The 26,178-nt window shown below is 42.2% G+C and overlaps 2 protein-coding genes across 3 annotated transcripts in view; both read right to left on the bottom strand.

Annotated features, from left to right (window-relative positions):
• The window catches only part of gpr174 (G protein-coupled receptor 174), a 12,313-nt gene extending 3,026 nt beyond the window's left edge, over nt 1-9,287 (bottom strand). Inside the window, exon 1 of the mRNA XM_042074628.1 lies at nt 8,798-9,287. The gene's annotated coding sequence lies outside the window, so the exon portion shown is untranslated. The remainder of the gene's footprint in view (nt 1-8,797) is intronic.
• On the bottom strand, nt 5,190-26,178 carry p2ry10 (P2Y receptor family member 10). Of its 2 annotated transcripts, none has more exons than XM_042074627.1 (4): nt 25,924-26,178; nt 18,497-18,795; nt 17,121-18,066; nt 5,190-5,211 (listed from the first exon to the last, which is right to left on the bottom strand). In XM_042074627.1, exons 2-3 carry the CDS (start codon nt 18,691-18,693, stop codon nt 17,169-17,171), a joined length of 1,095 nt encoding a protein of 364 aa, XP_041930561.1. In that variant the 5' UTR covers nt 18,694-18,795; nt 25,924-26,178; the 3' UTR covers nt 5,190-5,211; nt 17,121-17,168. The 2 variants fall into 2 exon arrangements, with proteins under 2 accessions (XP_041930561.1, XP_041930560.1); XM_042074626.1 differs by lacking the exon at nt 5,190-5,211 and adding an exon at nt 5,473-5,500 and having other exon boundaries at nt 17,122-18,066.

Genomic DNA, 26,178 nt, shown 5'->3' with positions numbered 1-26,178 from the left:
GGAGCTAGAGCTCAGATCAGCAGGTCACAGCTGAACCCTCTCTGCTAAGTTTCTACACTAAGTTACAGTGTTTGCTCAGTCCGTAAAAAAAACTGAACAGCTGCACCTGTGTTCATAATCAACTGGGTTACACCTGCTTTACATACAGTAGCAAAGGTGACATGCATAACATTGAGAGACTGTTAGTTATGTGAAAGCAAGTGTTCAGGTCGGCTTCTGAAGTTGGACAGTGGTATTAAGGCTTCTCTTTTTTCATTTCATCATTTCCTTTCATATTTCACCCATTTGTCTGGTACAGGATACTTTACTGTTTTGTCCATTAATTATCTCTCGGATTTGTTTCCATCGTGTCATTAAATCGTGTAAGGTGTCTTTGCCCTGACAATTTCTCTTACTCCCAAAATGTATTTACAAAACCTGATCCTCAAATGTTTTTTTTCTACACGAGCCATCGGTTAGTCATGAAACCACTTAAACTGTTCAACAAAATGCTGCATGCTATATGGTTGTTGGGCTTTGTTTTTCTAATGGCAAAAGATGTGGCCACGCACCATGCAGCGTGTTTTTGTTTTTTTTAGAAGTGGTTTAACACATTTGAGAGCACAGGATCTCTCTCTCCGTTCTCCAAAACGAAAACTTCCTACATATGTCTGAAAATGAACTTATTAATTCCCTTAAGTCTTTTTGAGACTTTTCTCATTGAGTAAACACGTTAGCCACCGTTCTACTGCATCCAAAGAACATGCAGTAGCAGTAAGACATTTTAATCTAGCTCTCTTTAAAAACCAAAAAACTTTGTTTGACAACACAAACAAACACACACACACACAAACTTTCTCTGTCTTTCTGCACATCAATCATCTACAGAAGTCATTTGTATGTCTTGGTTTGATATCACTGTTATGGGCCTATCATTTTTACATAGATAGCACAAATGGTTTGCATCTTTTCAACAGGCCCATAGCACTGAGGTCATAGTGAAATCATCCCCATCTGTGTCAATTCAATAGTTCTTCACTGTGATTCAGACTGGGCTGTATGTTTTCCGGTGTGTGTCTAATGGTCATCACAGCTTCCAGAGAGCTCCTAATGGGTGTGCCCTCGTGTGTCTGCAAGAACAGACCTTACTGAGTCAATCTTGAGCAAATCTAGAGCAGAGCAAGATGGAGTGTCTGTGCACTCACAACTTCTGTCAACTATTAAGACGTACAAAAACCTTGCTCCCTATTGTGTGCGTGTGCGTGTGCGTGTGTGTGTGTGTGTGTGCGTGCGTGTGTGTGTGTGTGCGTGTGTTTATGTGTGTGTCTGTGTATGTTTGTGTGTGTTGTGCTTCCCAATTCCATCTATCTTTGTTGACCCTTGCTCCCATCCTCCCTTCATCCTGTCGACTCCACCTCATCTTCATTACAGCCCTCATTCTCTCCTGTAACATGTTCACTAGACTCCCCCTGCAGAGAGACAGAGTGGGAGTGAAGGCCTCTCTTCTTACAGCGTGTCCTAACTGCAGCAACTGCAACTGACGAGCACTGACTGCCCTCTGTCCACATTCATTAAAGGGACACCAGGCAACGTTTTCGTGTTAATTACTCATCTTCGTAAGTCGGTATATGGTTAAATGACTCATTACAGGGCGAATGAAGACTCTCTCACCCGCCCCTACTGCCTGTAGGAAGAATATCCCGCTTGCAAGTTCAGTGTATCGTACCCGGCGACCGAAGCAGTTTCAGTTTCCATCCTGCATCCACAGCACAGAGGCAGGCTAACGAAACGCTAGCGATTGTTGCAAACGTGTGTATAATGGCAGAGCCGGCGAAGAAGCAGCGAAAACCCTTGACGGAAGATGCAAAGAAAAGGAAAAGAGCTTCAGACCGAGCGAGGGGGAGTTTCGTAGAGAAAAAGCATCAGGCTTGCCTGGTGTCCCTTTAAACAGTCATATTTGTCCTATTTCTCGTTAACAGAGCAATGTGAGCGACAGAAAAAAAATACAAGTCCGACTAGCCTGGGAATACCCACAGACCTTTCAGCAAATTTGGGATTTGCTCTGCAGGTCAGTCTGACCAAGACGCCATTGAAGCCCATTTCCTATGTCCCTAAAACACAGGCATGCAAATGCAATCGCTAATCCGGCATGGACTTGTATTTCAATTTGGTAAGAGTTTAATGCACCAATTTAAGTTTAATTTCACTGCTGGAAGTCGGGAACCTTGTTGAAGTCAATGAACCTTTTCCAGACCCACTCCCAATTGTACATTTATGAAGGTCTGGCTAGCGCCCGACAGAAGTTCAGCTCAAAACGTTCATTTTTTGTAATCAAATTGATTTTGTCGCTAACATTTGCTCGCACCGCGTGCAGTTAGGATATGATGTTAAGGCCACTTTGCTAATGACAACTATTAAGATAAACTGCAACAATAATAATAACAACAACCACAACCAACGATAACTAGGGATAACTATAACGATATGAACGTCCAAGCTGCCAAAGATAAAGACAACTATAATGATATGAAAGTCCACACCAGGGGTGTCCAACATAAGGCCATAGGATCATGCCCCCCGATGTTTTGGGTAGGAAGGGAAAATTAGAAAAAAAGATATTCACATCCAGTTGATTTCAACAATGTTTAATAAGAAATATTTCTTCTATGATAATATCTCTATAAAAAACTGAAATGGAAGTATGGCATTTCAAGAGAGAAAGAGCAGTATATGGCAACAGTACATAATGTGTACTTGTTTGCTCATAAGGAGTATCACCAAACAACACTCTGATACCCATGCAGAAAAATGATAATGACCATGATTGTGACAGCCTCCAGGAAGTCTTGTTCCAAAAAATCCAGCCCACTGCCTATTATGAGTTTGACACCCCTGGTCCACGCTGTCCACCGATAACAATACAAGACAACTACAATGACAGGACAAGACAACTACAACTATAACTATATCTATCGTGATATGACCACCCATACTGACCAATGATAAGGAAAGCCTCTCACAATATCACCCGCTCTGAAAGTGATCCTTGATGGTATCATTCCACGTGTCGTTGATGCTATCGTGTGCGGTGTGGCGAAGGTCTCATTATTAAACACAATAATGTTTAAAACTATCATTTAGCGTTTTTTTTTCCAGCGATATTGTCATCATTGCCTGTGTAGACAGGCCTTTCCGTTGGCCAGGTCCTCTCTGTTCCCTCCACTTCCTTGCAGATCTCTGGGAGTAGAGTGAACTTTGAGACACTTAGTGCCCTGGGAATGTTCCAGGGAGTCAAAAAAGCCTCCAAGCTCGTCTTCCCATCAATGTCTGGCCTCAGCTTTGTCTTGATCTGTGCAATGGAATGCAGGACGCACTGGCAAGCCAGCCGTGCACTGGTCAGGCAAGCAGAGGTATGGGCACATCTTTAAAGGAGAATTCCGGTGTGATATTGACCTAAAGTGTATCGAAACATGATACTGAGTGTGAACGTATGTCTCATAGCCCATCTCGGCTTGTCCCCTGCACTCCAAAATCTGGCGCTAGTTAGCCGATGCTACCAACATCTTTTTCAATAGTGGTGCTTCGGCATCGGGCTAGCCATGCAAATAAATCACTGTTTTACACCCATTTACGAGGCTCAATGTATCTCCACACTTCATTGGTAGACTTCCGAGGGCCCTGACATTTAAAACGAGACATTGAGAACTTTGAAAAAGCACTGGTAGTTTACTTACAAGACGATTTATACAGACAGTATCTTCACGAAGTTTAGCGTTTGCAGCCATCTTGAATTTAGTCACGATAAGTCGAGCAACGAGTAAGAATGAACAGCTATGATAAGGGATCAGATTCCAAAAATAATTCAGTGGAAATGCATGGATTCCAGTTGCTGCTACTGGAAGAAACTGGAATCCATGCATTTCCACTGAATTATTTTTTCTGTTGGACTTCTTAAAGGGGGGCTTCTCCACGCTCCCCAGGGCCTTCTCAGCCCTCTGGTGGCCCAGCCAACCCCTCCTGATCTGGGCCAGAAGGCCTGGCCTGGTCTGGGCTGCTGGGGTCGGCTGTGGAAGAGCTAGCCAAGTGTTATATCCTTTGACATGAATCTCTGTATACAACAACCCATTTGTGTACATGGAAGCTTGTCTGTGTGTGTGTGTGTGTGTGTGTGTGCGAGAAAGAGTGAGAAAGCAAAAGAGAGAGTGAGAGAGATGAGAGACATGAGAAAGCCCTTTTCTGAACCATCCTATCGATCAAAAGAGAGAGAGAGAGAGAGAAAGGAAGAGAGAGCCAGAGAGAGAGGGAGATTTTCATCTAATTATGAGATATCACACTCACTAGGAGCTGAGATACTATGTTTATCTATAGTCCAAAAGAACAGGGTTAGGGGATTTAAGTGATTGCGTTCGTAACACTCACCACTGGGCGTGTATGAGGCTGGTTTGACCTGGACAGGCTAACACTCAGAAAACTGGGTGTTAAAACGGTGGTGGACAAGAGACAAGGAAATGGCATGTCTGTAAGTTAACTGTGAAGTGGCGCGATGTGGCTGAAGAGTGATAGTGATTTAATCGTGTTATCGTCCTTATCTAAGGAACATGTCCAATTATGGAAATTAACACTTTGCTGCTTGTGGACTCGTGCAAACACACAAGACACAAGCGATAATCCGACTGTTTATGAACCCACAATAAATCTCACACGCACACACACACACACACACAGAGACAGACACACACACACACACAGACACACACACACACACAGTCACTCTTGGTCTGTCTTCGGTATGGCTGTTTTGGCTTCATTTATTCACCCATCCTCCTTTTCTGTCGCTGTTCCTCACACACAGAGACTGCTGCTCTTTGCCCCTTCCCTTGGTATGCTGTGGCTGATGGTGGTGATCTGTCCAGGTCAAACCAGCCTCATACACACCCAGTGGTGAGTGTTACGAACGCAATCACTTAACTCGCTTAAATCCCCTAACCCTGTTCTTTTGGACTATAGATAAACATAGTATCTCAGCTCCTAGTGAGTGTGATATCTCATAATTAGATGAAAATCTCCCTCTCTCTCTGGCTCTCTCTTCCTTTCTCTCTCTCTCTCTCTCTCTTTTGATCGATAGGATGGTTCAGAAAAGGGCTTTCTCATGTCTCTCATCTCTCTCACTCTCTCTTTTGCTTTCTCACTCTTTCTCGCACACACACACACACACACACACACACACACACAGACAAGCTTCCATGTACACAAATGGGTTGTTGTATACAGAGATTCATGTCAAAGGATATAACACTTGGCTAGCTCTTCCACAGCCGACCCCAGCAGCCCAGACCAGGCCAGGCCTTCTGGCCCAGATCAGGAGGGGTTGGCTGGGCCACCAGAGGGCTGAGAAGGCCCTGGGGAGCGTGGAGAAGCCCCCCTTTAAGAAGTCCAACAGGCTCTCTCTCTCTATCTCTCTCTTTCTCTCTCTCTCTCACTGTCTTTTTTGTTACACACACACACACACACACACACACACCACTACACTGCCACCTAGAATGAATGTCAATACAGTTTTGAAATTGATAGAGGCAGTTCATAGAAAGACAAATCAAATCAAAAATAAGAAAAACAAAACAAGTGAAAAGGCCTGTGTGAGACTGCTAGCACTAAAGAGTTGAGGTGAAAGGTGACAGCTGGGAGGTGGACATAGAGGAGCAGTCCTGCCAAGGGTCATCTGTCTTCCAACTGGTCAGCCTTTGTCCCTCTTTATCTGTTCAGCCTCCATCATGGACACAGCCTGTCAGGCACCCATGACAGAGGTGTCCAGAGATGGACGCACAGCATAACACTGCACCACACAGCACAGTACAAAACAGCACAACACAACACAACACCACACCACACAACACAACACCTCAAATTTGACTCCCTGTCTGTTTCACCTACCAGGACTGCAAGAAATCTAGGAGTTGTTCTCGACAACCAACTAAACTTCTCAGATCATGTTGCCTCAGTCGCCCGGTCATGCCGTTTCGCACACTACAACATACAGAAAATCAGGACTTACTTGACTCAAGATGCTACCCAACTTCTGGTTCAGGCAAAAGTCATCTCACGACTCGACTACTGCAACGCCCTCCTGACAGGTCACACACAGGTCACCACACAACACCTCAAATTTGACTCCCTGTCTGTTTCACCTACCAGGACTGCAAGAAATCTAAGAGTTGTTCTCGACAACCAACTAAACTTCTCAGATCATGTTGCCTCAGTCGCCCGGTCATGCCGTTTCGCACTCTACAACATACGGAAAATCAGGACTTACTTGACTCAAGATTCTACCCAACTTCTGGTTCAGGCAATAGTCATCTCACGACTCGACTACTGCAACGCCCTCCTGACAGGTCTCCCAGCCTGCGCAGTGAAACCACTTCAGATGATCCAGAACGCGGCGGCGCGCCTGGTCTACAACCAACCCAAAAGGGCACATGTTACCCCGCTGCTCATCCAGCTACACTGGCTACCTATGGCGGCCCGCATCAAATTCAAGGCTCTAACGCTTGCCTACAAAGTAGTCTCTGGTTCTGCTCACACCTACTTGAATGCCCTCATACAGACATACGCTACCTCCAGACCGCTGCGCTCCTCAGACGAACGACGTCTAGCTCTACCACCAGTAAGCTCAGGCCAATCCAAACTTTTCTCATCTGTTGTTCCTCATTGGTGGAACACACTGCCAGTTCCTACAAGGGCAGGGACATCCCTCTCCATTTTCAAAAAACTCTTGAAGACCCAGCTCTTTAGAGAACATCTCCTCTCATAGCAACACTTACAACAAGTCTTGCTGATCCTAGCACTCACCAGCCGTCTTAAACTGACACGTAACTGTTAAAAACAGCACTCACTGATGCACTTATTTTTACTGTACTCTAATGTTTTTTAAATTGTCCTAAAATTGTTGAGAATTGCTCTAAAACTTAAACTGTTTACCATGTTGTTAGTCGCTTTGGCTAAAAAAGCGTCAGCCAAATGTAATGTAATGTAATGTAATGTAACACAACACAACACAACACAGTGTGCTCTTTCTCTGTCTCTCTTCTAGATCACCTGACCCTGAAGGGTCCATGCCAAGCCAATTGTCAGCCTTTGTCCCTCTTTAGCTTTAGCTTTAGCCCTCTAATTTCATACAGGCCGCCTTACTGCGGCCTCTAATGCATTCACACAACTGAATGTACAGTATATAGTATATATACACAACCACATTATACAACAAACTTCATTTATTCTCGTATACATTTGAGGAATGTCACACCGTCACATCAGCATGTTCACGGTTGATAACTCCAGTGAAATGCTCACACAGGCTGCCCTGCTGGTGATGTTTCGTTTTGTCCACAAAGGTTGCTTGGTTGGTGATTTTGTTTTTGATGGTAAATAGGCTCGGTTGTTGATTGCCCACTGTGGGAAGTCCCCCACCTATAGCACAATGTATCATCTTTCCTGTTTACATGTGAATATATGGAGATACTTGACATACGCTGTATGACCTGTATGTACAGTATATGGTCTGCACCCATAAGGCAAGAACATACCAAGGGAACTCCCAGGTGAGACACATGGGTTTTCACCTTGCTCACAAGAAATGATTCATTTCTGCTTTACACTTTTTTGTTTCCCCTCTCTCTCTCTCTCTGTAAAAAGAAACTTAGAGAAATATATATATATATTTCTCTAAGTTTCTTTTTTCACCCATTAGTGGAAGGTTTGCTGTTGTGGGCAGTTTTCCCCTCTGTCCCAGTATCAGCGAGCGCCTCTGGTCTTCATGTGACCGTTGCACAGATACAGGTCGCCACATGGAAACTGACGTCACACCTCTCACTACTGACTCACCCCGAGACTTTTCTCATAGCAACATAACGTTTACACACACAGAAAACATCTCCAGCAGACCCCTAATAATGCCGTTTAGATCAGATAGATTAAAGTATTTTCATTCAAAAGAGGTCAAACGTTCAATTAGCAATCATCTTGAAACCACACCCTTATTTAGCTGTCCTCTATGCCCGTCATAACAGAAATATGTCAAACCATACCATGAAATTCTGCTGTGCTGTCACACATCTAAAGCACATGATATAGGCTACCGCTCTTGATAACTGTGCGATACAAATGTATGTTAGCAAGAGCCAGTAAACAGTAAGGGGAACAAGAAATGTCTTTCCCCCCACTAGCAACGCTGCCGAAGCGGGGCCTCCATAGATCCCCGTGGGGGAGGAGTGGGTGTGGGCAGAATGACTCTGCTCACAACTCACATGTGTAGCACCATGTGTTCATCCACAGCCAGAGAGGGGGGGGGCAGGCGAGTGGGGGTGTCTCAGGGGCCAAACATCAACATGCTCTTAGTTTCCTGGGTAACACAGACAAGAGGTGACCCCCCCACCCACCTCCCCCACCCTCTATCTCACCCCTGTTCCAGAACACACCACACACACACACAAACACGTACATACATACATTCACTCAAACATACATACATACATACATTCACTCAAACACATTCACTCAAACCTTACTCCTACATGACCACATTCGTCAGCAGAACCCCAAATGTTTCGCATTCTTCAGTCTGCCAGAGGAAGCCCAGGAGACCTCACATGGAGTGTGACTCCAGGAGAGAAGCATTTCACTCTGAGTTCACCTCCTCTCACACACTTACTTACTTATTCAGACACACTACACACAATGTTTCTCTCTCGGTGGTTCTCTATCAGGGAGATCAACGCCTGGGAGCTCCCTGATAATGATCGATAGCAGTTGAAGGAAGCTGAATTACCTGGTGCCATATGACTGTGATCTTGTCCCATCTGAACGGAGTGCGGAGAGGAGAGAGATCAGATCACACATGTTCCTCTCGTTGACAGCACTCATGCTTACAGGAACAGACGTGCTCTGCTGTCTCCTCTCTGTGCTTTCTTCTTCTTCTTCTTCTTCTCTCTCTCTCTCTCTCTCTCCCTTGACTTCTGTCCGTTTATCTCTTCTCTTCCGTTCTGTTTGTTATTCGCCTTACACGCGTGGTATCTTTATCGCTCTCTTTTCTCTCTCTCTGTCTTTCACCTTCCCTATGTCCCTCCTTCTCTCTGTCTCGCCTCCTCTCTCTTTCTCTTTCTATTCTTGTCTCTCTCTCATTTTCTCACTCTCTCTCCTCTCTTTGCTGCTGCACACTGTCTTACCTCACCCGCTGTAGTTTATCGCCTCAGATAGAGTTTCCTGTCCCACTGTGGGGGCGTGGGTGGCTCGCTCTCTCTCTCTCTCTCTCTCGCTCTCTCTCTCTCTCTTTCTCTTTCACAGCACCGCTTCTTCTATTTCCCAGTTTCATGCAGGCACACACACTCTTTGTTGCCCTCATTAACTCTCTATATGCCTCCCTCTCTCTCTCTGTCCCCCACACACACACACACACATCCTATATGACAGCTCTCTGGCTAGAATGGCATAAAGAAATGAAATGCATTCCAGTAGAAAGATGCCTTTTATGTTTCCTTCTGTTGGCAGTATGTTGTCTGTCCTCTGAAAATGATTTAATATGTCTTGGAAATCAGGGAAGGATTTGAATTATGCATAAATGAGTGAAAACACATTGTAGACTGATGTAGAAATCCATTACTCTTATATTTTAATGTTTATAGACTCCAACAGAGATACATGCTACACTTTGCATTTCAGAGGATGTGTTGAATGTGTGTCTATGTGTGTGTGTGTTAGTGTGTGTGTGTGTGCGTGTGTGTGTGTGTGTGTGTGTGTGTGTGTGTGCATGTATGTATGTATGTATGTGTGTGTGTGTGTGTGTGTGTGTGTTCGTGTGTGTACTGTATGTGTGTGTGTGTGCATGTATGTGTGAGCACGTGCCATGCATGCACGTGCGTGTGTGTGTATGTATGTGTGTGTCGGTACGTGTGTGAGAGTGAGTTTCCCTTCTGTAAGTTGTATTTGTCTGGGTGTGGGTTACAGCTTGCGTGTTTGTGCAGCATGTGCGCACACCCTTCTTTCCCTGCAGTAGCTTTGTATCACCAGCAGAGGACAGTGAAAGCAGCTCTGTATCCCTTTCTACCTCACCCTTACAGGGTAAGAGAGCAACCCTCACAGACAGACAGCTCATGTACTTCAGAATCATAACAGAGCCTTCCCCTGCCATCGGAAGAACATTTCATACATAACGGACCAAGCATAGGATGACGTGCATCACTGAGGGTAATTTTGCCCCTGTTGTATGTCCCAGCATGGCCATATGGTGTGCATGAGAGATGGTGGTTTGACTGTTGCTCTCTCTCTCTCTCTCTCTCTTTGTTTCTCTCTCTCCTCTGAGGAGTGGGCAGTTTTTCCTGTTACCTTGACGAGTGACTCATTACCTAACTGTCACCATAGAGACAGATCAGTCCGACCTGGACTGTGTGTGTGTGTGTGTGTGTGTGTGTGAGTGGGCTAGGCTAAGAAAAACAAAAGTGCTAAGAAAATAAGCACAGAAAAGTGGACTTTCAGTCGATACTAAAAAGACTGTTTTGAGGGATAACATCTCGTTAGATGTTAGATATCATTCCCTTGTGATGGCAACATATTAAATTTGACAGTAATATGCTTTCAAAACCAAGACTTTGCATACACAAATCCCCATGAAAAACTGCCACAAATCCCCTGCTGTCATAACCTGACCCTCGCCAGATGAATGTCGTTCCGCTTAGCTCCGCCTAGCTTCACTCACATCCATCTGGGACCTCTTCCATTGAGAGTGATTTCTGCAACCGACTTTATGGTTCAGCCAATCAGGACGCAGGGCGGGAGTTTCATAGATGTGACGTAGCGGAGAAGCGACCGTGAGACTGTTATCAGCGTCACGGGTTGGCTTCGATGTGAGGGGTTGAAGTAGCACGTCAATAGATGATGGACAAGTGGCTTATTCAATCATATGCAAGCAATTTTTGATTAGGCCCAGCCTTCTGAAACACCATTCCAATGGATCGGTTCCAGATGGATGAGTGGAGCTAGGCAGAGCGAAATTCATCTGGCGAGGGTCAGGTTACTGCTGTCATCCATCTAGCTAAAAGCCACCTCCGTCATATGCTACAATGTTGCCATGTTCTGAACGTCTGCATTTTACAGCTCGGATGCAATGTGGCGGTTCATTTAAACTTCACGATGAGTTTGGCGAATTAATATACAAGTGTGATACGGCCAAAAAAATGAATCTACTTCATAGGTGTGCAAATAACATACGGTTAATGGTCGTTCTAAATTACGTAGGACAATGGGAAATTCAACCAAGCAGTGGAATAAATAAATATATAGTATACAGTATATGTGCTGTTCTGTAAGTTGCTCTGGGTAAATATGTCTGCTATATTAATATAGTTTTTCATAATTGCTTAAACACATTTTTTTAAACCTGCCACCCTTTTCTCTCAAAATGATATAAACACAAATCCCAAATCTCAAAGTACATTCCCAAAACCTTTGCCAACCTCTGCAAAACTGAACAATCACCTCAAAACAGTTGTACCTGTGCTCAAAACCAAACCCTGTCTTCAGATCATCTCACACAGCAGTCAAAAATGAAAATGCAAATGAGCAGTCACTAGACACTACATCAAAAATGGAAAACAGTGTTCAGGGCAGCTCATATAGCTCCAGGAGAGATGTCCATTGTGTACAATACAGTAAATGCATTTTGCATCTAAAAAACAAAACAAAGCAAAATTATTTCATAACTCAGTGGATTCAACATTTACTGTAAATCCAGTAAACTTAAAGTTTTGAGAATGGGGGTTTGTGTTTACAGTTTTGAGAACAGGGTGGAAGGTTTAAAATAAAATGTATTTTAGCAATTGTGAAAATATGTATACCGGAAAAGACAGGCATTTCAGTACTGTAAGTGAGAAGTAGTCTACAGCCTTCTCTGAGAATTTGGTTCAGAGAATAGAGTTTAGTGTTTTAGCAGTTGTGAACAACTGTGATATGAACCTCCACTGTTCAGCAACCTGTTTACTAGCGTATATTGGTTGTCACATCATTTGAAACAAGTGTGATCAATTTTGAGTTGTGTGTTCAGGCAACTGAGATTTTTGCTCATAGTATGGAGGTCAGTGTCTTAGTGTGAAAAACTGTAAATAGTTGTAAAGGAGAATAAAAATCAACTGCTGAATCAACTTTCTGAAATGTGTGTATTACACAACAGAACTTTGCAATCACCACCCAAATGAATACTTCCTCATTTTCATACATGTTCATTTCATCATTCTCATTGTGCACCTTTAAGCATGGTATTGAGTTATGGTTGCCGTGAACAAAGAGACAAAAGATGGACAAAATTTGGCACATAAATACACAATCTAGTTATCTAACGTCTGTGTGTGAATATGTGCGCGCGCGTGTTTATGCGCGTGCATGCGTGCATTTGTGCACTCAGGAGAGAGAGAGAGAGAGAGAGAGCGCTGTATGCTAATAATTACACTCTCAGAGGAAGAGACACAGCAAGGAAGGGAAGCCATTATCCTAATGTTCAACTAAAAGTTTCACCCCTAAGTTGCATTCAAAATATATTTAGAAATGTAGAAGACAGCTACGCATTTACAGGAAATGTTTTTTTGTTCCCAGCACATTTGGCCATGATAGCGTTTACTTCCACTTCAAAACGTTTATAGACATTGTAATTGTCATTTCTATTGACATTTACATTACATTCACCCATTTGCAAGATGCTTTCATCCAAATGTCCTGGTAAGCACTAATGCAAACTCTCACCATTTCCAGAAAGCCCTAATGTGTAATACTTGTGGGCAGCTTGTGCCATCCTTTTGTAACCCTTGCAACCATGAGGTGAATATTGCATGCCTGGTGGTTAACGTTATTTTGTTGAACTGAAATTAGGTTTTTAATGTGCTGTTTGCCGGTAGGAGGGAATAACAGTCATGACATGAAAATGCTTAGAATGTGCTGGCTACTTCTCATTCCCACAGGGGCCAAACTGGGAAAGTCCAAATGGTGCACCTAATATGAGAGAGTGGCTGTTATTTTTCATCTATTCAAAGAAAGTTAGGAGTTCAGATTATGTAAGCACAATCTTTCATCTCTCTCTCTCTCTCTCCATCTGTTAATATGAGGAACGCTATTATTGCATTTACTATGTCTGTGTTCCAGGCACTTTCTCTGCAGTCAAAAGCTGCACATAAAACACATAAAACATTGTGTGTGTGTGTGTGTGTGTGTGTGTGTGTGTGTGTGTGTGTGCGGGCGTGCGTGCATGCATGTGGCAAGCCAAGAAGCGTGCAAAGCACTGTTCCGTGTCAGATGTAAATAAGTAGCATCCTCATCTCAACATAGATGCCACCTTTACCCTTAATAATGTCAACATGACACATTGAAGCTGTTGCTGTAAGAGCCTTTTCAAAACAACAATAATTTACAAATTCAAACAAATTATAATTGTGTGTGTACTGGGTCTCTGGAGGACCAAACCTCAAGCTTGACGGTTGACTTGTTGTTGGTCTGGTTGTCAGGGGACGCACTCATGTGAAATGTGTGAAAAGATTAAATATATTATTTGTCTTCAGCATCGAGTGACTATAATGTGACGGAGATCTTTGCAGTTGTCGAGATTAGCCAAAGACATAGGTTACAGACACGAGGTAGGCCAGCTCAGACCAAACAGGAAAAGTGACAGTTTAACTGTCAACCCTAAAATGTGTGACACAGACACATTTGGAGAGAGAGGAAGCATCATGACACAGACACACTTGGAGAGAGAGAGAGACCACCATGACACAGACATACTTGGCACTCTTTGAATTCTCCTCTGGCCTACTGGCCTACTGGTTAGGACTTCAGGCTTGTAACCGAAGGGTTGCCCATTCAATCCCCGACCTAGTAGGAAAAATGTGGGCGGGGGAAGTGGTTGAGCACTTCTCTCCCATGCCCACATCCACGGCTGAAGTGCCCTTGAGCAAGGCACCAAACCCCTCACTGCTCCCTGAGCGCCGCTGTAGCAGGCAGCTCACTGCTCCGGGATTAGTGTGTACTTCACCTCACTGTTAATTCACAGATTGGGATACAGTAAATTCAGAGACCAAATTTTCCTCATGGGATCAAAAGAGTATACTCATACTTATACTTATTTGGCAATGCATTGTATTATGAAGACAGGGTATTATATTTCATGCCAATGAAACACATTTGCTTTTGAATTTGAGAGAGAGAGAGAGAAGCAGGCAGAGAGGGGAGGGAGGCAGGCAGAGAGAAAGAGAGAGTTTCAGTTTGTTTGTCCTCACTCTCTGCAATAGTTTTGTTGGTGTGTGTGCAACCTAAACACCTCAACCACTCTGCTAGCACCTTCTCTGTCTTTTCTGACTCACTGATCTCTTCACTCGCCAAAGTGCCATCCGCCAATAAACCCTCCTCGAACACTGTCAAACCACAAAAACAATATTGAACCACTGCTGACAACAGTACACTGTGGTAGCCTCTACTAGGGCCAAACCTCTCCAACTGTCACATCCCACCATCCTATACCTACATGCCACATCACCATCACTGTATTTTACACTATAGCCTACTGTGATCCAGGCATGGCTGTTTCTTTTTTTTTCTCCACTTCACACGTTTGGATCATAGGTTTGGATTCAAACTGTGGGTGTGAATTGCCTTCTTACGTTTTTATAGGCCCAGTAGAGGTTTATGCTCATATTCTTTTGCATTACTGTTCATTAGAAATAATATTAACATAAAGATAACTTAGAGATAACATAAATAAACTGGGAGCTTATTTTGCTTGTTTTAATTTTCCTTTGGATTTAATACATATCTTTCTTTTTTATATATATATATATATATAAAAAGAAAGATATGTATTAAAAAACTAATATATATATATATATAAACTAATATATATATATATATATATATATATATATATATATATATATATATATATATATATATATATAAGAGATAGCTAAACATTCAGTAGTGTTGAATGAAAACCCCGACGTGGAAGTAAAGTTGACTCTTTACTTATATAAGGGCATTGATACAGGTAACCACTGAATCTGTGAAACTAAATACAAAATAATATTTAGCATTAAGCTAGTACAGCCTGTTCAAATAAAATCACTTTACAATCAGACTGTCTGACACTGTAAATATTGTAAATACAAAGTATGAAAATACGAATTAACTACAGCCTCTGCTGCATTACATAGCTAGTGACTGAGCTAAAAGACTGCATAGTAAAAGCATTGGTTGAGCTGCTTATGTTACACAGCATCACAGTGTAAGAATTCACAAAATACACACGCATATACGATCATGAAATATACGTTAACAACATTACTTACAAGCAAAGCTTCTCCATGGCTTTAAACACATAGATGAAACAGATTGCAGAAAGAAAAATCAGCAATGCTTTCTACTGTAAATGCTGGTCATAAAATGGCTGAAACCTGGGAACCTAGCAACCACCAGACTGTTTACAATCAAAAAAGGAGTGACATCACACAGACCAGAAACTAGCTATCCTGCTATATCAGAAATGGCCAGTGTGTGTCGCTAAAACACAGATTTGTTAATACATGACTATATATATATATTATGAATAGTGAAAGTCTCGTTCAGAAAACTTTGTGATAGATAGTGTGCATTCAATGAAGTGAAGAATTTACAATATACCTTAACATTTGTCTTTATTTAGTCCATACCACTGTTACCATCAATACCACTCAATACAAACACACAAATTGGTTATTTATTAGGTCTTCAGTGGAGTACTCAGGCCATCATATTTAATGCTTGGAAAGGCTTTTTTTGCAGCAGCTTATTTGAACAGCCTGTATAAGGTCATTTTACATAAAAAAAGAAGAGTGACGACATGGCAGTATAACAGACAATATCAACTTAAAAAAAATGTATATAAAACAAGATGTGATGATGAATACTGAATACAGTAGTACACCCAACCAACCTACAGAGAGAGAGAGAGAAATTTCTATTGTATCTGTTGATATGTGTGATATGCTCTATTCTTCAGGGAGATGATTTCCTTTAAAATGGTCATGCCAAGCATAATGGATTAGATTAGAGATAGAGTGTGTGAGAGAGAGAGAGGAAGAGATACTAACTCTCCAGAAGGAGAGAGAAGAGAGAGACTAAACCATAAACGGATAAGAATCAGAGTGTACTGTATGTTCAGTGAAACCGGAAGGTTTATCTGCCCCAAACAGAATGAAACGAGAAGTACTTTTCAAAATGGCAATTTATCTTGAGCCCAGAAGAGAAGTAGATTCAAAGTCATTTATACTCACACATGGTACCTGTTGCCAGTCATGACTGTACATATGATTTGATGGTCCAAGTGTGCACTTGCCTTTGCCCTATTTGGCAGTGAAAGTACGGAGATAAATAAAGGTACCAGAAGGACTTCCTACTGACTTACTTTCAGATAGTTTAGCAGATAGCAGCAGTGCTTAAAAGCTCAATTTGGAGGGTAAACATTATTTTCTGGGGTCAGCAAATGGAAAACCACAAAAAAAGTGTCGTTTTTAAAACTATTCATCTTCCAGTTTCCCCTCAATCTCGCCTCTCAACTCTAACTTTTTTTTTTAATCCAAAGCCTTTAGAAGGGGTGGATTTTTTGTAGACATTGCTTATTTATCTTAAAGGAAGTTTGTTTAGTGCAACAACACATCAAGGGAGCGTTCTCCCAGGGTTCATGTTTACAGATACTGGCTGTGTTCCTTGCATCTGTCCTTCCTCAATTAGGAAGCAGAGTTCAACCCTCCTCTTGTGGGAAGCAGACTTTCTCATCCACTTTTTGCATTCACAGTTTGACCCCCTGTCAGAGTAGGGGAGTCTTCGCTCTGTAATAATTACAGAAAATAACACCGTGGCATTTTGCTTCATTTTTGTTTGTCTTTGTTTGTCTCTATTTTAACTCACTGTATGTGTATGTGTGTGTGTGTGTGTGTGTGTGAGTGTGTGTGTGTTCGTGTTCTTTTATTATTATCATTATTATTATTATGCCACTATTTCTACATATGTCTACAAAATTGAGTATTGAATTAATTCCCCTGTGATGGGGTATGGATGGGCAAAGTCATTTGTTTCCAGAAGAGGTGCACACACACAAAGAGAGTTCAGTTTGTTTGTCTTGTGGAAACTGAAGGCTAGCCATGTGCCGTGGAGCTGCTTTCCAAGCTCAAGAGCCGGCCTCTGAGCACGGAACTGCCGTGGCGCGCCAGCTGCGCTCGGAACTCGGTGGTCAGGAAGTAGTAGACCAGTGGGTTGAGACAGCAGCTGAGACTGGCGATGCACAGAGTGACCGGGTGGCAGCGCTGCACGACCAGCACCAGGCCACAGTGCATGATCAGTTTCTGTGACACCATCATGTACAACAGGAAGTTGACGTGGTACGGCCCAAAGCACACCAGGAAGACAGCGGTGCACACGTGCACCATGCGCAGCGCCCGGCAGGTGTCGGCATCGGCGCCGGCGCTTAGGCCCTTGGCGCGGCGCAGCGAGCGGCGGATCAGACACGCACACGTCAGCACGATGGTGAGAGGCAGCACGAAGCCCACCAGCTCGGCGAACGCCATCATGGGCACAGCCACGTGCGGCTTCAGCTGACGCATGGGCAGGTCCTTGAAGCAGCTGGAGCCATTGCCCGGGTGGTGGGCGTTGTCGCCAGCGACGCCATTGGTAGATAGAACGTCAGGGGCGGGACTACTGTCGCTGGTGCTAGACCTCATGAGTATGAAAGGCATGCAACACAGTCCCACCACCAGCCAGATGATGGCGCTGATGCGCACGTCGTAGCGCCGCTTCCAGCTCTTGGCACAGAAGGGGTAGCACAGGAAGGCGCAGCGCTGGATGCTGATGCACACCAGGAAGGCGATGCCGGCGTACATGTTCAGGTACTTCAGGTAGAAGCACAGCATGCACATGCCGTGGCCGAACGGCCAGCTGTGGCTAAAGTAGTAGTAGATGCGCAGCGGCAAGGAGAGCACGTGAAGCAGGTCGGCCACCGCCAGGTTGATCATGAAGATGACCGCCTTGGTCTTCTTTCTGTTGAACATAAATGGGTACACTTTGAAACGCCTGGCCACTGGAACAAATTTGAGCTAAAATGTTATTTGTAGTACTTTAGATACAGTATATTTTCTATTTCATTTTGGTTTTGGGTTATGTCCTTGCACAATTAAATAAAGGTATATTGCAATAGCAGGTGTTCTAGGTGCATGTCAGCAATGTCATTCAGTCAGTGTATGAAGCCATTATTTTAATGTACCAGTAAACAGTTTGGTCAATATACTGTACATAAATTAACAAACTTACTTACATACTTCCTTCCTTACTTATTTATTTACTTAGACTAACTTTATAACTGTTAGTGAATTGCCATGCGTGCAGCCATTCTATTCATAGCCACATGCCTCATGCCCAGACACCAAAAAAAACACAACTAAACCCTCAGAATGGCCGGGGGTGGTCTGACCTTATGAAGCGGCACAGAACCCAGAGTGCCACGCTGTTGCCTAGCAACCCGGGCACCAGGATGATGAGATAGAGCCAGGTGTAGAGCTGCTCCATGGTGTGCCCCCACTCATGGTCGGGCACACAGTCGCCTTCGGAGGAGGAGGAGGAGGAGGAGGAGGAGGAAGAATTCCCCCCGACGGAGCCTGCAAGTTCCATCTGGACGCCAGGCGAGCATTTATCACACTAACAGGTGTCAACGAAGGTGATAACCACAGAACACAGTCACACGGTGGGCCAGGGTATGTTTAGTGCCTGAAACTGAAATAACAATATGATATTAGTTTCGCTCCTTGACTTGTGGTACATTATGAATTTAGTGCTGTACTTTTAAGTCCTAATTTCACTCATATTAGCAGGGAAAGTGCTGTACTTTTAAGTCCTAATTTCACTCATATTAGCAGGGAAAGTGCTGTACTTTTAAGTCCTAATTTCACTTATAGCAGGGACTAGTTTTGAAGGGGCGTAAGATGCAATCAAAGCAAATGTCATTCTAGCCCTGAGGTTCAAGTATGCTCCTTGATGTGGTGCGCACTTGAATGTTTTAGGGGGCGTTCATATTAACCCTTAGAACCCTAAGCTGTTTTTAGGGCATTTTCACTACCTTTATTCATAAGGATTTATTCTGGTCATTGTAAGTGCCACACACAGATATGATATATTGTTTGTTTTTTTCAGCAGTCTAGGCTATCCAGATCTGCCATCAGTTCATGTATTAGTACTGGCATTGATTTTATTTTGATTTTTAAAGAATTAAATTATAAAAAGTGTATTATAAAAAGTCTTATATTTTGTCATGTATCTCACCACAGCAAGCTCATAGCTCTACATGCATTTCATTTGTGTGTAGGGCAGACTGTCCTGAATCTGGCAATATAATTGCCATGTTGGAGGGATACTCTGGGGCTGAGTAATTTACATAAATATGTGGTGTGTGATTTACGGAAATAAATGCCATTTTTTATTTAGTGATGAAAAATGACTTTTCTGCGCTCCATATCTGTGACACGAACTGATCTGACCTGACTTGACCCGAGTTTGCGTGTTAGCCTGCGTGTGTATGCACTCATGATTCTCAACTTTATAATGCATTGCCATAAATAAAGTAAAGGCAAAAAAGGTTTTTCTTTGTTGAACAACAATTGGAACAATTGGAATACAATGTGAGCCTTGAATTGGATGCCATGCAGGAATTTGCTAGGATCTCAAAACCGGATTATGAACATGCTTTGCCATAGAGAAACACACGATAGCGTTGGATTATAAACATGCTTTGCCACAAAAACAGACAAAATGTGGGGTAAGTCCAGCTATATGAAGTTATTATTTTGCTGTCACTTCGTCTGTTTTATAACCCAGAAGGATGTACTTGGTATCAAATGATAGCTCGGTGTCTCCTCTTTCATCTGACATGCGTGGCATATCTATCCGATCACGGGTCCGCGAGTAATTCAAACGAGAGTAATGGAAGTGCAGCGTTGGTTTGTGTACATGACGTTATTATTTTGCAGTCATTTCGTTTGTTTTTATAAGCCAGAAGGATCGATATACATGATACCAATGAATAGCCCTGTGTCTCCTCTTTCATCTGATATGCTTGCCATATTTTTGCGATCACGGGTTCGCGAGTAATTCAAACGAGAGTGATGGGTGCGCAGGTGAACGCAGAGAAGTATAGGCTGTAATTTTTTTTTTTAAATGTCATACTTGATCGCACAGACAAGTGCGTGGTCTCGTTGGAAATCCCCACTTCTGCTCTGTCACGCAATAAAGATTTAATCTCGCTGCGATGAACGGTTCCGGAGCAATGTAACAGAGAAGAAAGGTAGTGTTTTTTGACGCACTCGGCAATCGGGTTCTAAGGGTTAAAGGTCAGGACTTAGGCGTTCACCACAAAGAAATTGGAGCTGGTGTCGTTTCAGAAAAGTGAGGTTTTAAATGCAGAGCATGGTTCCTTGTAGCAGTGCTTCTCAGTGTGCTGAGGCAAAGTCAGGTATGTCTTGGCACTTTGGCTTGACCTGGTGTTAGCTCTTATAGTCATTTTTAGAAAATGTGGTTTTGAATGTAGATCTTTATAACAGGCTGCCATACATCCTGTTACTTTCACTTTCTCTTGTCTGCCCCTTTACTGTAAAAAGACTTATTCTCCTCACCTCATGGGTCATTAGATGCCATGTCTGCAATTTACCTGATAACGTGTGTGTATTTTTTTTTTTTTTTTTGGGGGGGGGGTGTAGACTTTCAAAGACATGAAGGAGAGCCCATCAGAGCATTGATCATTGATATAGACCTACTATCTACCTCACAACTTCACTGTCTCTTACATAAGAAGACCCTGAGCTCATTATACACTCATTTTGATGTAGAGCACTGTGGCATCTTGAACAGTTATGCATAATGCATATCGTAGGATACGTTCATGTGTAACCTGCAAACTGTACTAAATGAACCGATTCCGTCGTCAGTTCAACTCGTTTTTCAACTCAGTTTTTCTCAATTGCTAAAGCACAATTTCTGAAACCTTGATCCATTTTCTTAAAACATTAAACCCAAAACCTTATCTTCAAGCACTATTTACAAAACCTCTGACCCCTCTAGCTTGCAAAATCAAACTCTTGCCTCAAAACAGTTTTGCTGTGCTGAAAATCAAAATAAAAACATTTGTTTTGTTCAAAACATATAGTTCTCAGGGAGAAGTACATCTTAAAACATATTTCCTTTCTGTCATTGTCTTTTGATGAACGAAAACATGTTCTGTCATAGTAGCTCAAAATTGATCAGAACTTACTACTTTGCTTTGCTCTTTGCATTTTTTTTTGTTCTTCCCCCTCCTTGTACCCCTATTTTTACAGTGCTGAGCCCTGCATCTCACAAATTTGTCCTTTGTCTCTATGATACTGTAATTCTTGTTCTTTGTTGATATGAACCAGTCAAAATCTATTGAGCAGTCAGTACTGTAAAGAAAGCACAATGTTCTGCATAATGCAGTAATGCAGTATACAATAAAAGGAACAAAAATCATCTTTCTTATTCCCACCTTCAACAACCTGTTAGCTCTCTGAACTGGCTTATATTGGACTTGTGTCACATCATTTGAAACAAGTGAAATCAATTTTGAGTGGTTGTGTTTAATCAATGACATGTCTGCTCTATTTGTATTTAATTGTTGCCACTTGTGTTTACCAGTATGGATGACATGCGCATTAGAGTGCAGACTGTGTTTTTGAGAATGAGAATGTGTTTAGAGTTTTGCTGAAAAGTGTAAGTGAGATCTGGAAATTGTGTTTTACCATGTGAAATGATTTAAGCAGACGGTATTGACAATAGACTTAACAATTAGCTAAATGAGTTCAGGCAACTGAGAACTTTCTTCAGCCAAGGGGTTTTAGTGTTTTAGCAACTGAGAAAAACTGTAATCAAATTGTAACATCACATGAGAGGAAGCCGAAACGTGTGTGGCATGATAAGGTCATGTGAGATCTGCCAAATGTGTCAATACATGACACTCACAGAGTCATACTTAAGTCGAAAAAACAGTCACTTGCCACTCTACCTCAAAAGACTTCAGACTTGACTCGGACTCGAGACTCCTGAACAACATGTATTTCATGCAATTATTTTATTTATTTATTTATTTTAAAAATCTAAATGTATTCATGTATTTCTATTTTATTCTATTGGTGCATATACTTTGGGAAAAGTCTGACGAGCTGCATGCCATAATGCATTACTAATGTGAAAGAGCACATCGCACATATTTAGCATATTGTCACAGGTAATGAGCTAACAATCGCAAATATAGTTTTATAGTTGGCCATATGATGTGGACTTAAGTTAATATTTCACCATGTCCGAGGGCTAGAGGGATGTGTTAAGTAGCAAAAGATTAGAGTATACAATGTACTAAGTTGGAGACCTAATTTAGGCCCTAATTCTGGATGTAAACAAAATGAAGCTAGCTCCAGCATGATTGATATTTTTCCTGTCACAAGTTCACATGCACCCACTCTTGGCAGCCCACATTTTATTTCAGGATAAAAAAACATGATAGAAGCGTTATTTTTATTATTATTGAAACAGAGTTATGTTAGTATGTTAGTTAGTTAGAGTTAGTTAGTACAACTGATATTGATATTGTACTGTATGGCTACAGGACTATACAGGACATACTTTGAATTCATGAAATTTAACAATAAGGACAGATCAGATGGCCAGAGACTTGACTTGGACTCGTGACAAAAGACTTGAGACTTGACTTGAACTTGCCCCTCAAAGACTTGAGACTTGACTTGGACTCGATCTTAAGACTTGAGCAGGGTTGGGTAGTAATGGATTATGTTATCAGGATTACGTAATCAGATTACAAAAATCAAGTAACTATAATCAGCCCAGATTACGGGCTTATTGACAAGCAGCCCATTTGTTTGTCCACTAGATGTCATTATCATCCAATTGCCTGTGTAGTTTCTTGACAAGAAAAAGGTTCAAATCAAAACCCAACCCTGGATTTGAGACTCAACTTGGACTTCCAAAAAATGACATCTCTGATGACACTTTAGAGCCCTAGGTACAAACTGTGTGCTTGCTGACAGCAGAGACCTGCAGAAAAAAAAAACTATTACCAGCCAGGGATATTGTACTTTCTTCCCTAATAGTTGCATTTTCACTGTCACGAACAACACAACACAGAACAGCCTCGGTCTACTTTGGTGCCCTATAGTGCACTTGGGCTAGTCCTGCCCAGATGAAAAGGGGGGTCAGTGGAGGGTAGTGGGGTCTATGGATGGTTAAATCTCAGCTGAATGCAATGGTAATCCTCGGGCGAATCTAATGACAACAGGAAGTGATCATGGGGAACGCAGCTGAACCCACTCTTATCGCCATGGCCACAGGGCTCAAGGGGTTCCTGCTATTCAGGCAAATAGCCGAGACAACAACCAAGACAACTCTCAGAAATGCCAACACCCTTCCTGTATAGATCTCTGTGTATTTGTGTGTGTGTGTGTGTGTGCGTGCTTGTGTGTGCGTGTGTGTGTGTGTGTGTGTGTGTGTGTGTGTGTGTGTGTATGTGTGTGTGTGTATGTGTGTGTGTGTGTATGTGTGTGTGTGTGTGTATGTGTGTGTGTGCGCTTGCACTTGCGCGCGCATTTGCGTCGATTTGTGGGTCTGTCCATATGTGTGTATGAGCAGAGTTGTATTAAGTATCTGAAACCCACACTTGAATAGAAGTACAGATATTTGTTCAGAAAAAAGACTTAAGTCAAAGTAAAAGTAATCTATAAGCATACCACTTAAGTAAAAGTCTTAAAGTATCTTTTATTTACAGAACTACAGTATGACAAGTAGCATTATTACACATACTTACTGTAGGTACTGAAAGTAGAAGTACAAAGTACAAGTGAAAGCTTACGAGGCCAGGTGGGGTGACCACCTCCTCCCTTCGCTATGCTTTTAATGAAAAAGAAAGCAGTCAGAACTTTGGATAAGCTATTAAGTTCATGCACACTTCATACACAATGTCTTCGAAGCCTGAACAAAGGTATAAGTATAAGTATATATACTCTTTTGATCCCATGAGGGAAATTTGGTCTCTGCATTTATCCCAATCCGTGAATTAGTGAAACACACACAGCACACAGTGAGGTGAAGCATACACTAATCCCAACGCAGTGAGCTTCCTGCTACAGCGGTGCTCGGGGAGCAGTGAGGGGTTAGGTGCCTTGCTCAAGGGCACTTCAGCTGTTCCTACTGGTCGGGGTTCGAACCGGCAACCCTCCGGTTACAAGTCTGAAGCGCTAACTAGTAGGCCACGGCTGCCGTTCCTTTTTCACTGCTGCTTCCTTTTATAAGCCTATAATGAAGTTTATCCAACATGTTTAGAAAGGCAGCTACATCACACTCCATCCAACATGTTTAGAAAGGCAGCTATACATCACACTCCATAAACACCCTTTGAAAGCCTAAACAAATTATGCCATTAATGAAAAGCAAGCAGTTAGAATTTTAATTTAATTCAGCTTCTTACAACAGCCTACGTAGGCCTTGGTGTGTATTCACCACAATTTGCTAGACCTTAACTCTATTGTCCATATGTCACTATTTCTACTTAGTTACTTTACATCTCTGTGTAGGAGTGAGTGGAAAGTATTGAGTGTGTGTGAGTGTGTGTGTGGGAGGGCGATGAAATTTGAATGCAAAATCTTGCAGAACTACGCCAATATTTAAAAGTTTTGAATAAAAAAAATTTGTTTGTTTTTATAATTTCTATGTTGTTGTTGTTATTTTGCAAAATGCTTGACTGTCAAGATAGTTATGGTAGATTAGATTTTATCAAAAATATTTGCAGACTACCAAAACATCCTCCATCCTCCATGTGAGACATCTTAACCACACAAAAAAACACACACCCAAGACACACAAACGTGCCCCCATATCCTTTTTTGCACGTGCACACGTGTACACACAACAAAAATACATACAAAAACACATTTCCCCTTTGTTTGCCTGGTTCCCTGTTTGTTGTTATATGCTCTAGATCATTCTCATTGCCACTGTATAAATTACACTCCTGAAGAAACCATTTTCTTAAGCCAGATTGCTAACCCGTAAGACATTGCTCAAATGCTGACTCCACAAACCTCCTTCCCTGAAATGCTACAGTTCTTTACAAAATTGATATTTTCCAACACAAAATGTATATCTTAACTCTTATTACTTCACATAGCTTAACTTTTAGATACAATCATATCAAACAGTGCAGTACATGCCATTCAAACATGCATTTGCTATTCATCAAAACTGGCTGGTAGTCTAGTTTGACAAACGTTGTTTTGCAATTACTAACTGCAGGGTAGTCACTGTATCAGTCTAGAGCATGAATCAGATAAGTTTGGGTAGTAAACTAAATGCATGCCTGTGCCCTTTCAAAATCGGAGACATGCAGGCATCCAGTGTTTCCCAAACATTGACTTTTTTGTGGCGGCCCACCACAATATCAACATTGACCACCACACAATGATTTTCCTGGCTGTACTAAATTATGCTTAAATCTGGTTAGAATCATAACCACACTGCACTAATTTGTTAAAAACCATTGCATTCAGGTTAATTCTGCAAACCTACCACCACAAATAGAATTCAATTCTGTGGGAAACACTGGGCATCCATTTAGCTGTTTTTTCCTGTTCATGTATCAAAGTATACTTTTCTTTTTAAACATTACATTTAATATTATTCTAGGGCCTTCACTCTTCAACTTTATACAGTTGTAACAAACCCCATCCACGCCACAAGTCAGGTCTGCAACAAGTCCACTTTCATCAAAACTAAACAGACAAAAACACACAGCCTGTCTGCACCCATGTCTGGAAATGTGCGAGAGAAGCCTACCGTCTCTAGGGTACCCATAGGGTGGTCACAGTCTCTGCAGCCTGCTATCCAGTGGTGGATAACGTATGGCATCAAGTTCTACTTGTGGCCATATGGCACAAACAAATACATGCTTTCTCTCCCTCTTTCTCTCTCTCTCTCTCTCTCTCTTTCTCTTCACACAAGATAGGCACACAAAAGAGGAAGTGGCAATAGCCCGCCTTCTATGAGCGGGATAACAGCGCTTGAGATTGTTCAACTGTTAGTGACATCCGT

Source organism: Alosa sapidissima, chromosome 20 (genome assembly GCF_018492685.1).
Source record: "Alosa sapidissima isolate fAloSap1 chromosome 20, fAloSap1.pri, whole genome shotgun sequence".
In the NCBI taxonomy this organism is placed as follows: Eukaryota; Metazoa; Chordata; class Actinopteri; order Clupeiformes; family Clupeidae; genus Alosa; species Alosa sapidissima.
The sequence above is the reverse complement of the archived record's forward strand: the minus strand, read 5'-3'. Positions and strand labels throughout refer to the sequence as shown.